Source organism: Chiloscyllium plagiosum, unplaced genomic scaffold (assembly GCF_037043375.1).
Source record: "Chiloscyllium plagiosum isolate Xiang-an unplaced genomic scaffold, Cpla_swu_hap1 HiC_scaffold_52, whole genome shotgun sequence".
Classification (NCBI taxonomy): domain Eukaryota; kingdom Metazoa; phylum Chordata; class Chondrichthyes; order Orectolobiformes; family Hemiscylliidae; genus Chiloscyllium; species Chiloscyllium plagiosum.
Window position 1 is genome coordinate 7,958,734 of NW_028270190.1, and position 12,357 is coordinate 7,971,090.

General features: G+C 46.8%; 1 protein-coding gene across 1 annotated transcript; it reads right to left on the bottom strand.

The window, feature by feature from the left end:
* Window positions 1-7,827: 7,827 nt before the first annotated feature.
* Window positions 7,828-10,955, bottom strand: LOC148134777 (uncharacterized). The gene is made up of 3 exons (XM_087985337.1): window positions 10,894-10,955; window positions 10,068-10,195; window positions 7,828-9,055 (listed from the first exon to the last, which is right to left on the bottom strand). Exons 2-3 carry the CDS (start codon window positions 10,163-10,165, stop codon window positions 8,404-8,406), a joined length of 750 nt encoding a protein of 249 aa, XP_087841463.1. The 5' UTR covers window positions 10,166-10,195; window positions 10,894-10,955; the 3' UTR covers window positions 7,828-8,403.
* Window positions 10,956-12,357: the final 1,402 nt, after the last annotated feature.

Consider the following 12,357-nt stretch of genomic DNA (forward strand, 5'->3'; position numbering starts at 1 on the left):
TATGTAAACCAGCAGTGAAGGTGCAGCAAAAGTAAAGTGCCTAAGATAATACAGACTGGGAGATTGTTCAGGAGCATGAAGAGAAGTCAAGATAATACACACTTAATAAAAATAAAAGATAAATAATTAAACTCCCACCTCGAAAATGAGCAGAACTGATCATTCTGCTTTTCTACGGAAACGCTTACTTCCCTGAATCCAGCCTGCGCGCTGTACGTGAGCTGCTGAGAGCCTCTCCACTGAGGGAGAAAGGTCACACTCTCTGGAAACATACGGCCTGAATCTTCCTGTGTTGCTTCATACGAACGGCTGCGCAAAACAACCCATCTGTCCTTCCCTGGGTTGGACGTTTCCAGAAAAACCCTCTCTTCTTGCTGTAGGAGACCGAGATGGAGAACTAGTCACATGGTTTCCCGCCAGGCAAGACTCCAGCCCTGTCGTGGTCCCTAGTTATTCACATGCTCCTTTAGGGCAATGTCCATCCCAACACAGGTCAGGTTTTTATTATCTATAATGTTTAAAAAGATAATTTTGGACACTTCTTTGCAGCATTAACTTCACCTTCCCATGGCCCCTAAGCCACTTAGCTGGGAATGCCTTCAGTGACCCATGCTCCCCTGCTCTCTTGGGAAGAGAATTCCACAGCCCCACAACCCTGCATGGGAAGGAATTGAGGTAGTATGGGCTGAGGTTCGAAACATATAGGAGAGGTCACCCTGTTTGGAGTTTTCTATAGCCCTCCAAATAGTTCCAGAAATGTATAGGAAAGGACAGCAAAGATGATTCTGGATAGGAGCAAGAGTAATAGGGTAGTTGCTATGGGTGACTTTAACTTTCCAAATATTGACTGGAAATGCAATAGTTCGAGTACTTTAGATGGGTCAGTTTTTGTCCAATGCACGCAGGATAGTTTCTTGATACAGTATATAGAGAAATCAACAAGGGGCAAAGCCATATTGGCTTTGGTACGAGGTAATGACCCAGACCAGGTGTTAGATTTGGCGGTAGGTGAGCACTTTGTTGATAGTGACCACAATTTGGCTATGTTTGGTTTAGCAATGCAAAGGGATAGGCATATAACGCAGGGCAAGAGTACTTCCTGGGTAAAAGGCAATGATGATGCAATTAGGCAACAGTTAGGATGCATCGTATGGGAAAGGAAACTGTAGAGGATGGTCACATTTGAAATTTGTAGCTTATTCAAGGAACAGCTATTGCGTGCGCTTGAAAAGTATGCACCTGTCAGACAGGGAGGAAGTAGTTGAGTGAGGGATCCGTGGATTAATACGGAAAATGAATCTCTTTTCAAGAGGAAGGTGAAGGCTTATTTTAGGATGAGACGTAATGGCTCAGTTGGGGCACTTCAGAGTGACAAATTGGACAGGAATGTACTGAAGAGAGAGCTAAGAAGAGCCAGGAAGGAACAAGAGAAGTCGTTGGCAGCTAGGATCACAGAAACCCTAAAGGCTTTCTATAGGTATATCAGGAATAAACGAATAACGAGAGAAAGATTCGGGGCAATTATGGATAGTAGTGGGAAGTTGTGTGTTGAGTCCGAGGAGATAAGGGAAGCGCTAAATGAATATTTTCTGTCAGTAATCACACTGGAAAAAGACAATGGTGTCGAGGAGCATACTGAGGCGAGACTAGACAGGATTGAGGTTCACAAGGAGGATGCGTTTGCAATTCTGGAGTGTGTGAAAATGGATAAGTCTGGGCCGGCTGTGATTTATCCGAGGATTCCCTGGGAAGCCTGGGAGGAGACTGCCGAGTCCATGGCTTTGATCTTTATGTCGTCATCGTCTACAGGAATAGTGCCAGAAGACTGCAGAATGGCAAATGTTGCTCCCTTGTTCAAGATGGGGAGTTGAGACAACCCTGGTAATTGAAGACCATTGAGCCTTACGTCGTTTGTGGGAAAAAGTTTGGAGAAGAGATAGGATTTATAATAATTGACAGAGAAATACGTTGTTTAGGGGTAGTCAACACCATACTGTGAAGGGTAGGTCATACCTCACAAATCTTATTGATTTCTTTGAGGTGGTGACCAGACAGTTGGATGAGGGTAAAGCGGTTAATGTGGTGTATATGGATTTCAGTAAGGCGTTTGTTAAGGTTCCCTACGGTAGGCTATTGAAGAAAAGACGGAGGCATGGGATTGAGGGTGGTTTAATGGATAGGATCAGAAATTGGCGAGCTGAAAGAAGATGGTGGTTGAGGGGAAATCTTCATCCTGGAGTTGAGTTACTAGTGGGGTTCTGCAAGGATCTGTTTTGGGGCCACTGTTGTTTGTCATTTTTTTATAAATTCCCTTGATGAGCGCGTAGGTTGGGTTACTAAATTTGCCACTGAGGCTAAGGTTATTATTGGAGCTATGGACACTCCTGAAGGAAATTGCTGGTTACAGAGAGACATAGATAAGGTGAAGAACTGTGCTGAGAGGTGGAAATGGGGTTTAATGTGGACAAGTGTGAAGTGATTCACTTTGGAAGGAGGAACAGAAATAAGGAGTGCTGGGCTAATGGTGAGATTCTGGGTAGCGTAGAAGACCAGAAAGATCTCGGTCTCCATGAACATAGACTCCTGAAAGTTGCCACACAGATTGATAGGGTTGTTAAGATGACAAATGGTGTATTCGCTTTTGTTGGTAGAGGGATCGAGTTTCAGAGCCACAAGGTCATGCTGCAGCTGTACGAAACTCTGGTGCGGTCGCATTTGGGAGTATTGTGGACAGATCTGATCACTGCATTATAGGAAGGATGTGGAAGTTTTGGAAAGTTTGCAGAGATTTACTGGCATGTTGCCAGGTATGGAGGGCAGGCCTTATGAGGAAAGACTGATGAAGTTGATGTTGTTTTTGTTAGAGAGAAGAATATTTTGAGGTGACTTAATTGAGGCATATACGATAATCAGAAGGTTATATAGGATGGACAGGGAGAACCTTTCTCCTCAGAAGGTGATGGCCAGCACGAGTGCATGTAGCTCTAAACTGAGGGATGATAGATATAAGACAGATGCCAGAGGTAGTTTTTTTACTCAGGGAGTAGCATGGGCGTGGAGTGCACTGCCTGCAACAGTAGTAGACTTGCCAATTTTAAGGGCACTTAACTGGTCTTTGGATAAACATATGGATGAAAATACCATAGTGTAGGATAGATGGGCTCCGGACCATTTTCACAGGTCAGTGCAACATAGAGGGATATCGGGCCTGAACTGCGCTAGAATATTCTATGAATTTTCACTCTTCCCTGTCTTTGATGGGAGACTCCTTACTCTGAAGGTGTGGCCCCTGGTTCTTGTTTCTCCCACTGGGGAAACAGCCTCTCAGCATCACCACTTTCTCATCTTCACAGAATCCTCGGATGTTCAATCAGGGCACCTGCTATTTTGAAACTCTCCAGTGAAAACACAGAATGTGCTGGAGTCATCCCCACAAGGGAACCCTCAACAGTCTGACACTGAGTGTGAACTCATTGACACACCACCCAGGAAGTATGATATCACTGTAAGCAGTCCCACAGTCAGTCTGGCCTCAACTACACATTCCCAGTAACTGTACGGTTAATGTAAACGGTCTGTCAGTGACCGGGGCCTCATCGACACACGCGCCAGTTAATATACCGCGATTGTAAACAGTCTCACAGTGAATCTGACCTGACCTACAGACCATCCAGCAACGACGTGATGACAGCAAACAATCTCACACTGACTCTGCTCTCAACTCCCAGTAACCATGCAGTCACAGCAAACAGTCTCAAAGAGAGCCTGTCATAAGTCATAGAGATGTACAGCATGGAAAAAGACCCTTTGATCCAACCCGTACATGCCGACCAGATATTCCAACCCAATCTAGTCCCACCTGCCAGCACCCGGCCCACATGCCTCCAAACCATTCCTATTCATATCACAATCTAAATGCCTCTTAAATGTTGCAATTGTATCAGCCTTTACCACTTCCCCTGGAAGCTCATTCCAGACACGTACCACCCTCTGTGTGAAAAGGTTGCCACTTAGGTCTCTTTTATATCTTTCCCCTCTCAGCCTAAACCTATGCCCTCTAGTTCTGGACTCCCCGACCCCAGGGAAAAAGACTTTGCCTATTTAAACTATCCATGCCCCTTATAATTTTGTAAACCTCTCTAAGGTCATCCCTCACCCTCCGACGCTCCAAGGAAAACAGCCCCAGCCTATTCAGCCTCTCCCTATAGCTCAAATCCTCCAACCCTGGCGACATCCTTGTAAATCTTTTTTGAACCATTTCAAGTTACACAACATCTACCCGATAGGAAGGAGACCAGAATTGCACACAATATTCCATCAGTGGCCCAACCAATGTCCTGTACAGCCGCAACATGACCTCCCAACCCCTGTACTCAACACTCTGACCAACAAGGGAAAGCATACCAAACGCCTTCTTCAAAGGACAAAAAGTAGAGGAACCAGCACTGATCCTTGTGGCACTCCACTGGTCGCAGGGCTCCAGTCTGAAAAACAACCCTCCACCACCACCCTCTGTCTTCTACTTTTGAGCCAGTTCTGTATCAAAAAGGCTCGTTCTCCCTGTATTCTATGAGATCTAACCTTGCTAATCAATCTCCCATGGGGAACCTTGTCGAAAGCCTAACTGAAATCCACATATATCACATCTATCGCTCTGCCCTCAACAATCCTCTTTGTTACTTCCTCAAAAAACTCAATCAAACTTGTGAGGCATGATTTCCCACACACAAGGCCATGTTGACTATCTCTAAGCAGTCCTTGCCTTTCCAAATATATGTACATCATGTCCCTCAGGATTCTCTCCAACATCTTTCCCAACACCAACGTCTGGCTTACTGGTCTATAGTTCCCTGGCTTGTCCTTACCACTCTTCTTAATAGGTGGCACCATGTTAGCCAACCTCCAGTTCTCCGGCACCTCACCTGTGGCTATCGATGATACAAATATCTCAGCAAGAGGCCAGCAATCACTTCTCTTGCTTCCCACCGAGTTCTGAGGTGCACCTGATCAGGTCCTTGGAGATTTATCCACATTTACACATTTAAAGACATCCAGCACTTCCTCCTGTTTAATATGGACATTCTGCAAATGTCACCATTTATTTCCCTACAGTCTCCATCTTCCATATCCTTTTCCACAATAAATACTGAGGCAAAATATTCATTTAGTATCTCCTCCATTTTCTGTGGCTACACACAAAGTCCGCTTTGCTGATCTTTGAGGGCCCCTATTCTCTCTGTGGTCATCCTTTTGTCCTCAACTAAATACCTCCCAGTAACCATACAGTCACTGCAAACTGGCCTCATATACAAAAACCCCAATAAATATGAACACACTGTTCCCACAGTGAGGTAGAGTTGAAGGGTCAGCAGACGTGAAGTGTTCACTCAGGTTTTTATTCACAGGCGCTTCCAGACATGCTGAAGTTATCCAGCAATTTTTGTTTTTGTCTCACACTGAGGCTCGCGTGATCTCCACAACTCCCAGTAACTATTCACTGAGTGTAATGAGTCTCACAGTAATTCTGCGCTGGCCTGCACAGCTCCCAGTTACTAAACACTGACTGGAAAGAGTCTGGCCTGATGTGCACAGCTCCCAGCAACTGTACAATGATTGTAAAGAGTCTCACAGTGAATCTGGCCTGATCTACACACGTCCCAGTATCTATACGCTGACTTTACAGAATCTCACGTTGATTTTGACCTGAACTAAAGACCTCCCAGTCTCTGCACAGTGTCTGGAAACAGTCTCACACTGAGTATGACCTCATTTACACACCTCTGTGTCACTATACAGTGCCTGTAGACAGTATCACACTGAGTGTGGCCTCATTTACACACCTCCCAGTCAGTATAATATCATTGTGAAACAGTCTCTCAGTAAAACTAACCTCATTAATCCACCACCCAGTTACAATATGGTGACTGTAAACCGTCTCATAGAGAGTCTGGCCTCATCTGCACACCACCCAGTTACTACATGGCGATTGTGAATAGTCTAACACTGAGCATGGCTGTTCTTTAAATTTCAAAATTATATTTTATTTATCAGAAATATGTTTCTGCATACATATAGTCACAAATGCAGTTTGGCCCTTTACAGTTGCATGTCATGTGACAATAAAGCATATTACAATAAAGAATATTCTGTTCAAGTAAACAAACAAAACATTGGAAATGACTTGAACCAAAAAGCAAATACGCTTTCTTACACGCACAAAATTATACCTCCGGGAATCACTGGGAGGGTCTGATAACTGAGCGAACCCCCATTTCCCTTCAACAGGAAGACCTGAGATAGTGGTCTTCCCCACTGCACTGTGGCAGCAGCTGCCCCAAGTTCTAGTCCATCCCTCAGCACGTAGTACTGGACCTTGAGATGTGTCAGTCTGCAACACTGAGTCAGGGTCAACTCCTCGTTCTGGAAGAACAACAAGTTTCAGGCAGACCAAAGAGCATCGTTCACTGAGGTGACGGTCCTCTAAGTTTAGTTGATGTTTGGCCCAGTAACTATATCTGGACTGGCAACAGGTTCACACTGACCCTCTATTGTTCACCCTCCTACCAGTGTCTGTTGCCTGTTTCACAGTCAGCCTAGCCTGATCCTTACTTCCTGTGAGTCAATCCTTTGTGTCCTTTTCTACTTAGCCCCTGCCTTTGACAAAGGAGCCAGAATTCCCTCCAGGCCGCATGTAATTCTCCTCACGGCCTTGGTGCTACAATGTACACCACGTGTCTCTCCCTTTCCCTCCTGAATAGTTCTTGTGAACCCCAACCGCTTCCATGACCCCATCTTCCAACTGCAATGTTGGATAATCCCCACCATGGGCACTGCCATTACTTCTCCAGCTCGTTTATATTTCTTCACAAAACAGAAATCCTACATCTGCAAGCAGATTGCTGTCCAATGGTGGAATTAACTTTTTTATATATGCATCAATCAAAAGCAGAAATATCACGTGTAGTTATACATGCGACTCATTTCACTGAATACAGCTGTGCAAAGAAATGATATTTCTGCTGTTCAAACCATGCCAACAGGACAATATTGGTGAGAGAACATTTGGAAATGATGCAAAAACTGCAGATCGATTAAAGGGAAACTGAAGACATGCTGCACCCAAACTCTTAAACGATTTGGTAAATGGAATGCTTCATTCAGGCGATTAAATCTGTTTTACTCATTCTTTACTGGTCTCCTTCTCATTCGATTTTTTCCACTCTCTGAGTCACCCAAAATGTGTAGCTCCCTTTCCCTCCCCAGCATGGCCTTATCCCTTCCTTTACCGCGGTTATGTAACTGTTTCTCTTTCATGTGTGCTTTATTTCCAGGGGACATACTGCAGTCGGTGAGACCAGGACAGCCAGCTGGATCTCATAGAATATGAGTTCCCTGATTGGGGCTGTTTATCTGGCTGACAGAAAAGAAGGGTCAGTGTCAGAGATGTGGTCTCTGAATCAGACAGTGATAAAGTGAAGGGCTGTTCATGTGTAAATAAAGGGGGACTTGAAGAAGGACGCCAGCCTCAGTGCAAGTATTTCACATTCAACTCCACCACTGGGTTTGAATGTTACTGTATAACCTTCGTATTAGAGTCACAGTCAGAGAGTTATAGAGATATACAGCATTGAAACAGCCTAGCAGGTATCCTAAATAAATCTAGGCCCATTTCCAGCATTTGGCCAATATTCGTTAAAACCCTTCGTATCCATATACCCATTCAAATGTCTTTTCATGGATGGATGGGTGGGGACCAGATTAATTTCCGTAAGGAGTTCGACAGAGTTCCTCATGGTAGGCTGGCTCGCAACGTTAGATCACATGGAGTACAATCTATTCAGCCTCTCCCTATCGATCAAACCCTGTAACCCTGGCAACATCCTTGGAAATGGTTTCTGAACCCTTTCAAGTATTGTTGTCAAGCATATCTGTCTGCAGTGATCAGCTGGGTTTCAATAAGGCGAAAATGAGGACTGCAGATGCTGGAGATTCGAATCAAGATTAGAGTGGTGCTGGAAAGGCACAGCAGGTCAGGCAGCATCCAAGAAGCAGGAACATGGACGTTTCGGGCAGGAGCCCTTCATCAGGAATAAGACTGCTTAGAATAAGACTGACACTGAAAACCTGGGACCAGAATTGGGTTGCATTTGCAGATGTGTTGATGGACAGGAAAAATACGTTGTGAGTGCAATTGATTTTGACTGTGAGGGTTTCTTGAATTTATTGAGTGGATAATTGACTTTTTATCTCTGATCACATCTGGTGTGATTCATTGAATGACAAGCAGAAAGGATATCAGTGTAAGTTAGTAAATTCAGATTATTATACTGATTTGAAATGTGATAGATGTATTTGAACAGGCACGGCACCCCTTTACAGAAATTCCCAATTCCCTTATTATGTTTAATCAATTCTTGTCGCCTGTTCAATGCAGTATTCTGGTGCGGAGCATTCTCTACATATGGATAGGCTTTTTCCATCACACTTTCTGACATGAAACCCGGTATTCTCCACTGCAGCCAGCTTTTCCCGGATTTCCTGGTGTTGGCTCTGATCTGCATCATGTGCAAATATTTTACTGAAGACAAAATACTTGTGAATGTCTGGTTCAGTCCATATGTCCCGAAATGGGGAAATTTGCAAGACAGGGATGATTTCACAATTCCCCCTGTTACTGAAACAGTGATCTAGACATGGGCTGTAGGTGGTGTAGAGAATGATACAGCCCACTGGCTGGTTATTGTGCTGAGTTCTGTTATTCAGCAGAGTTTGGAAAAGCTGAGCCGCGGTGCGGTTCCCGTTGATCTGGGTGGGGTTCAGCAATTTACTTTCTGGGCAACGACTGCCGCTGTTCAGGAAGACACCGAGGTAATTTCCACCTGGGTAGTTCAGGACTACGTTCACATCATGGGTAATGAAAGGATGTATTGGTCTGCCGGGGTTCAAGTCTACATATCCGTTGGTCTTTCTGCACTGGGAAGCAGGTAAAGCCAACAGGAAGGCGAAGTATTTTCTCCTATAATAGGTCACCTGGTGCCCAGCTTCTGTGCAGAAACTGAAAGAGGTAAAGTCAGGACATCAATCAAGGAACAGTCTTTGGGTAAAACATTCTGTTTGCAGTGTTAGTGCGCCCAGTTTGAGATGAGTTACTTGGAACAATGCTCATCATATTAAAGAAAACGTGAAACCCTGCAATTCACATTTCAAGTTCTTGCATGGGAAGGTCAATGTTGATTTACTTTGTATCCCTGTCCCAGTGTTATAGTAAATTCTGGGATCAGTGAGAGCTTGAAAGAGAGAATCAGGGTAATTGACAGAGAGCAGAACAATGTTACTTATTTTTGTACAAATCCTCCTGCAATGAATCAGAGAATGCCACAAGCCTTCTTGATAACTCGCTCTAACTTCACTTTAAATACTTTGACTGATGCACTACTTGATGCCGCATGATACACGGGATGGTAAGAAATAAATAGAGACGGGAGAGAAAAAGAGAGAGAGAGAGAGAGAGAATGAGAGCTTCAGGTGCAATCAGTGGGAGCTTGAGGTAGGGAGAATCCTGGAAGAATTGTTAAGCGGAAAAATGTTTGGGGCATACAGAGACAAACAGAACAAAAGACTTGCAGACTGACAGGAAATGGAAATAATAGCAAAGGACGCAGAGGGAGACAAAGGGAAACTGAGAGGTGAGTGAGATGATTCAGTAAACATTAAAATGTTGCCTGTGCGGGGGGTTTGGACTTTCTCTTCAAAGCTCACTCCGACGTATTTCACTCTGTCTTTTACTTCGGGGTCAGCGAGTGCTATCGATTTCACTGTTAGAGATATGACCCCGGGAAATCTGGTAATAGTTTCCCTGGAAGTCCCTTCCTCTGGGAGTAATAAGAGTCCGAGTTCATGGGCTCAGACGTATTTCCCACAGCTACAGAGCACTGCCTATACCTGCCGTGTCCTCACCATTTCTTACCAGCCTGCTCCAGGCAACCAGGATCTGACTTGACCACAGATTGAGCACAGCCCCCAGCTTACAGAGATGGTCAGGTAAGATCTTTTTCACTAACACTTACCGATTGACAATGCCAGTCAAGGCACGGTTATCCAGTACAGCCGCATCTGACATGGGGATTGTGAGCAGCACCAACAGGAACAGGCAGAGTGACCACATTTTGAGATTTGTCAGCACCCTTTAACCGTACTGGAGGGAAAACACAGAAAAAATCTGAAAAGTATGAAAAAAAAACTTGTTCAATTCGTACTACATTGGCGAGAGCGTGAAAGATATGCAGGGACACACGTGTCGGCAAACAGAAAATGTCTGTCTATCGTCCTCGGTGGTGCTTGCCCAGTAAATCAGCAAACATTCTGATTATCTCCCATGGGTATGATTTGCAGGTGAAGATTGGAAGGCAAAATGTCCTCTCCCAGAATCAAACGCCCGGTGCTTACCTGCTCGGAGGAAACTGGAAGGGGTAAAGTCAGGGTGTGAGTTAAGGGGCGGACTTTGGGTGAAACATTCTCTGTGCAATGTCAGTGGGCCAAGTTTGAGACGAGTTACTCAGAACAATGCCATTATATTGGACACATCATAAAAGTCCAACAAAAGTCCGACCAACAAAACTTGGACCCAACCAGGACAACCAGTACCTACAACAAATACGAAGCCTCCAGCAACAGATCTCCCTCCGGATCTTCCGCTCCACGCTTGCAGCCATGCGCCGCTACCTACATTCCCTGCAACTCGACCTACCCCAGCTCAGGACAACACTCTCACAGACCTGTAAAGGACCTCTACTGTTCTTCATCCACAGAAGGATCCATAAACTAAACAAACAGTTCTACCTGGCCATATCGGAAATCAAAGACAGTAAGTACCAAAAACTTTCATGTACTTACCCCCACACTCCGGATTCCTCAACTGTTCCAGAATCTTCCATCGGCCTCCGCAATCAGTCTGGAGCCATTACACACGCGGCCGCTACATCGCCCGCGGCAATAGCTGCCGCCGCCGACCACGATGACGTCACCTCCGCCCCCACCGACCTCGCAGCCTCCGCGATCACCGCCCAAACAACCGCCTCCGCGATCGCCGCCCAGACAACCGCCTCCGCGATCGCCATGAAGACAATCGCCGGCAGATTCGCGACCTCCACGGCTATGGGGAATAACTCTGTCTCTGCGGTCGCCGCAGCCACTTCCGCCCCCACTGACGTCACTAGCCTACACGCCCACAACGCCGCATGTGTCTCCGCCCCCAAGCCGATCTCCACGCCTAACCCCGCCCCCCCGGCGAGTTCCGTCACCTCGCCTAACCCCGCCCCTTCGCCGATCTCTGACGGCATGCCTAACCCCGCCTCCACGCCTATTTCCGTCACCACGTATAACCCCGCCCCTTCGCCTATCGCCGTCACCACGCCCAACCCCGCCCCCACGCGATCCCCGTCCCCGCCCCCAGACCTAACCCCGCCCCCACACCCACCTCCAGCCCCACTCCAGGTCCGAGCTCCCAGCCCTGCGTGTTTTCATTATCCCTCCAGACCTACCCCTCTCTGAGGATGAAAGATCAGTCCTCAGCAGGGGCCTCACCTTCATTCCCCTACGCTCCCGGATAAATGAATTCAACACGCGGCGTGACATCGAACAATTCTTCCGCTGCCTTCGCCTCCGTGCCCACTTCTTTAACCAAGACTCCCGCCCACCCTCTGACGACCCCTTCTCCCGCCTCCAACACACCCCATCCACCTGGACACCCCGTGCTGGCCTCCTACCTGCCCTCGACCTCTTCATAGCCAACTGCTGGCGCGATATTAACCGCCACCTGAACTCCCCCATCCCACTCACCCACTCCAACCTCTCACCCTCGGAACGCGCAGCCCTCCACTCAATCCGTTGCAACCCCAACCTCACTATCAAACCAGCAGACAAGGGAGGCACGGTAGTAGTTTGGCGCACCGACCTCTACACCGCTGAGGCCAAACTCCAGCTCGCAGATACCTCCTCCTACTGCCCCCTTGACCATGACCCCACCCCCCACCACCAAACCATCATCTCCCAGACCGTCCATAACCTCATCACCTCGGGTGATCTCCCATCCACCCCCTCCAACCTCATAGTCCCACAACCCCGCACCTCCCGCTTCTTCCTCCTGCCCAAAATCCACAAACCTGACTGCCCCGGCCGACCCATTGTCTCCGCCTGCTCCTGCCCCACCGAACTCATCTCTGCGTACCTTGACACCGTCCTGTCCCCCTTAGTCCAAGAACTCCCCACCTACGTTCGGGACACCACCCATGCCCTCCACCTGCTCCATGATTTTCGCTTCCCCGGTCCCCAATGCCTTATTTTCACCATGGACATCCA

Excerpts from the sequence above, each read along its gene's own strand:
- LOC148134777 (XM_087985337.1), bottom strand. The coding sequence starts at position 10,165 with ATGTGGTCACTCTGCCTGTTCCTGTTGGTGCTGCTCACAATCCCCATG. Across the intron at positions 9,056-10,067 it reads TTGACTGGCATTGTCAATCG|TTTCTGCACAGAAGCTGGGC; the intron begins GTAAGTGTTAGT and ends TACCTCTTTCAG.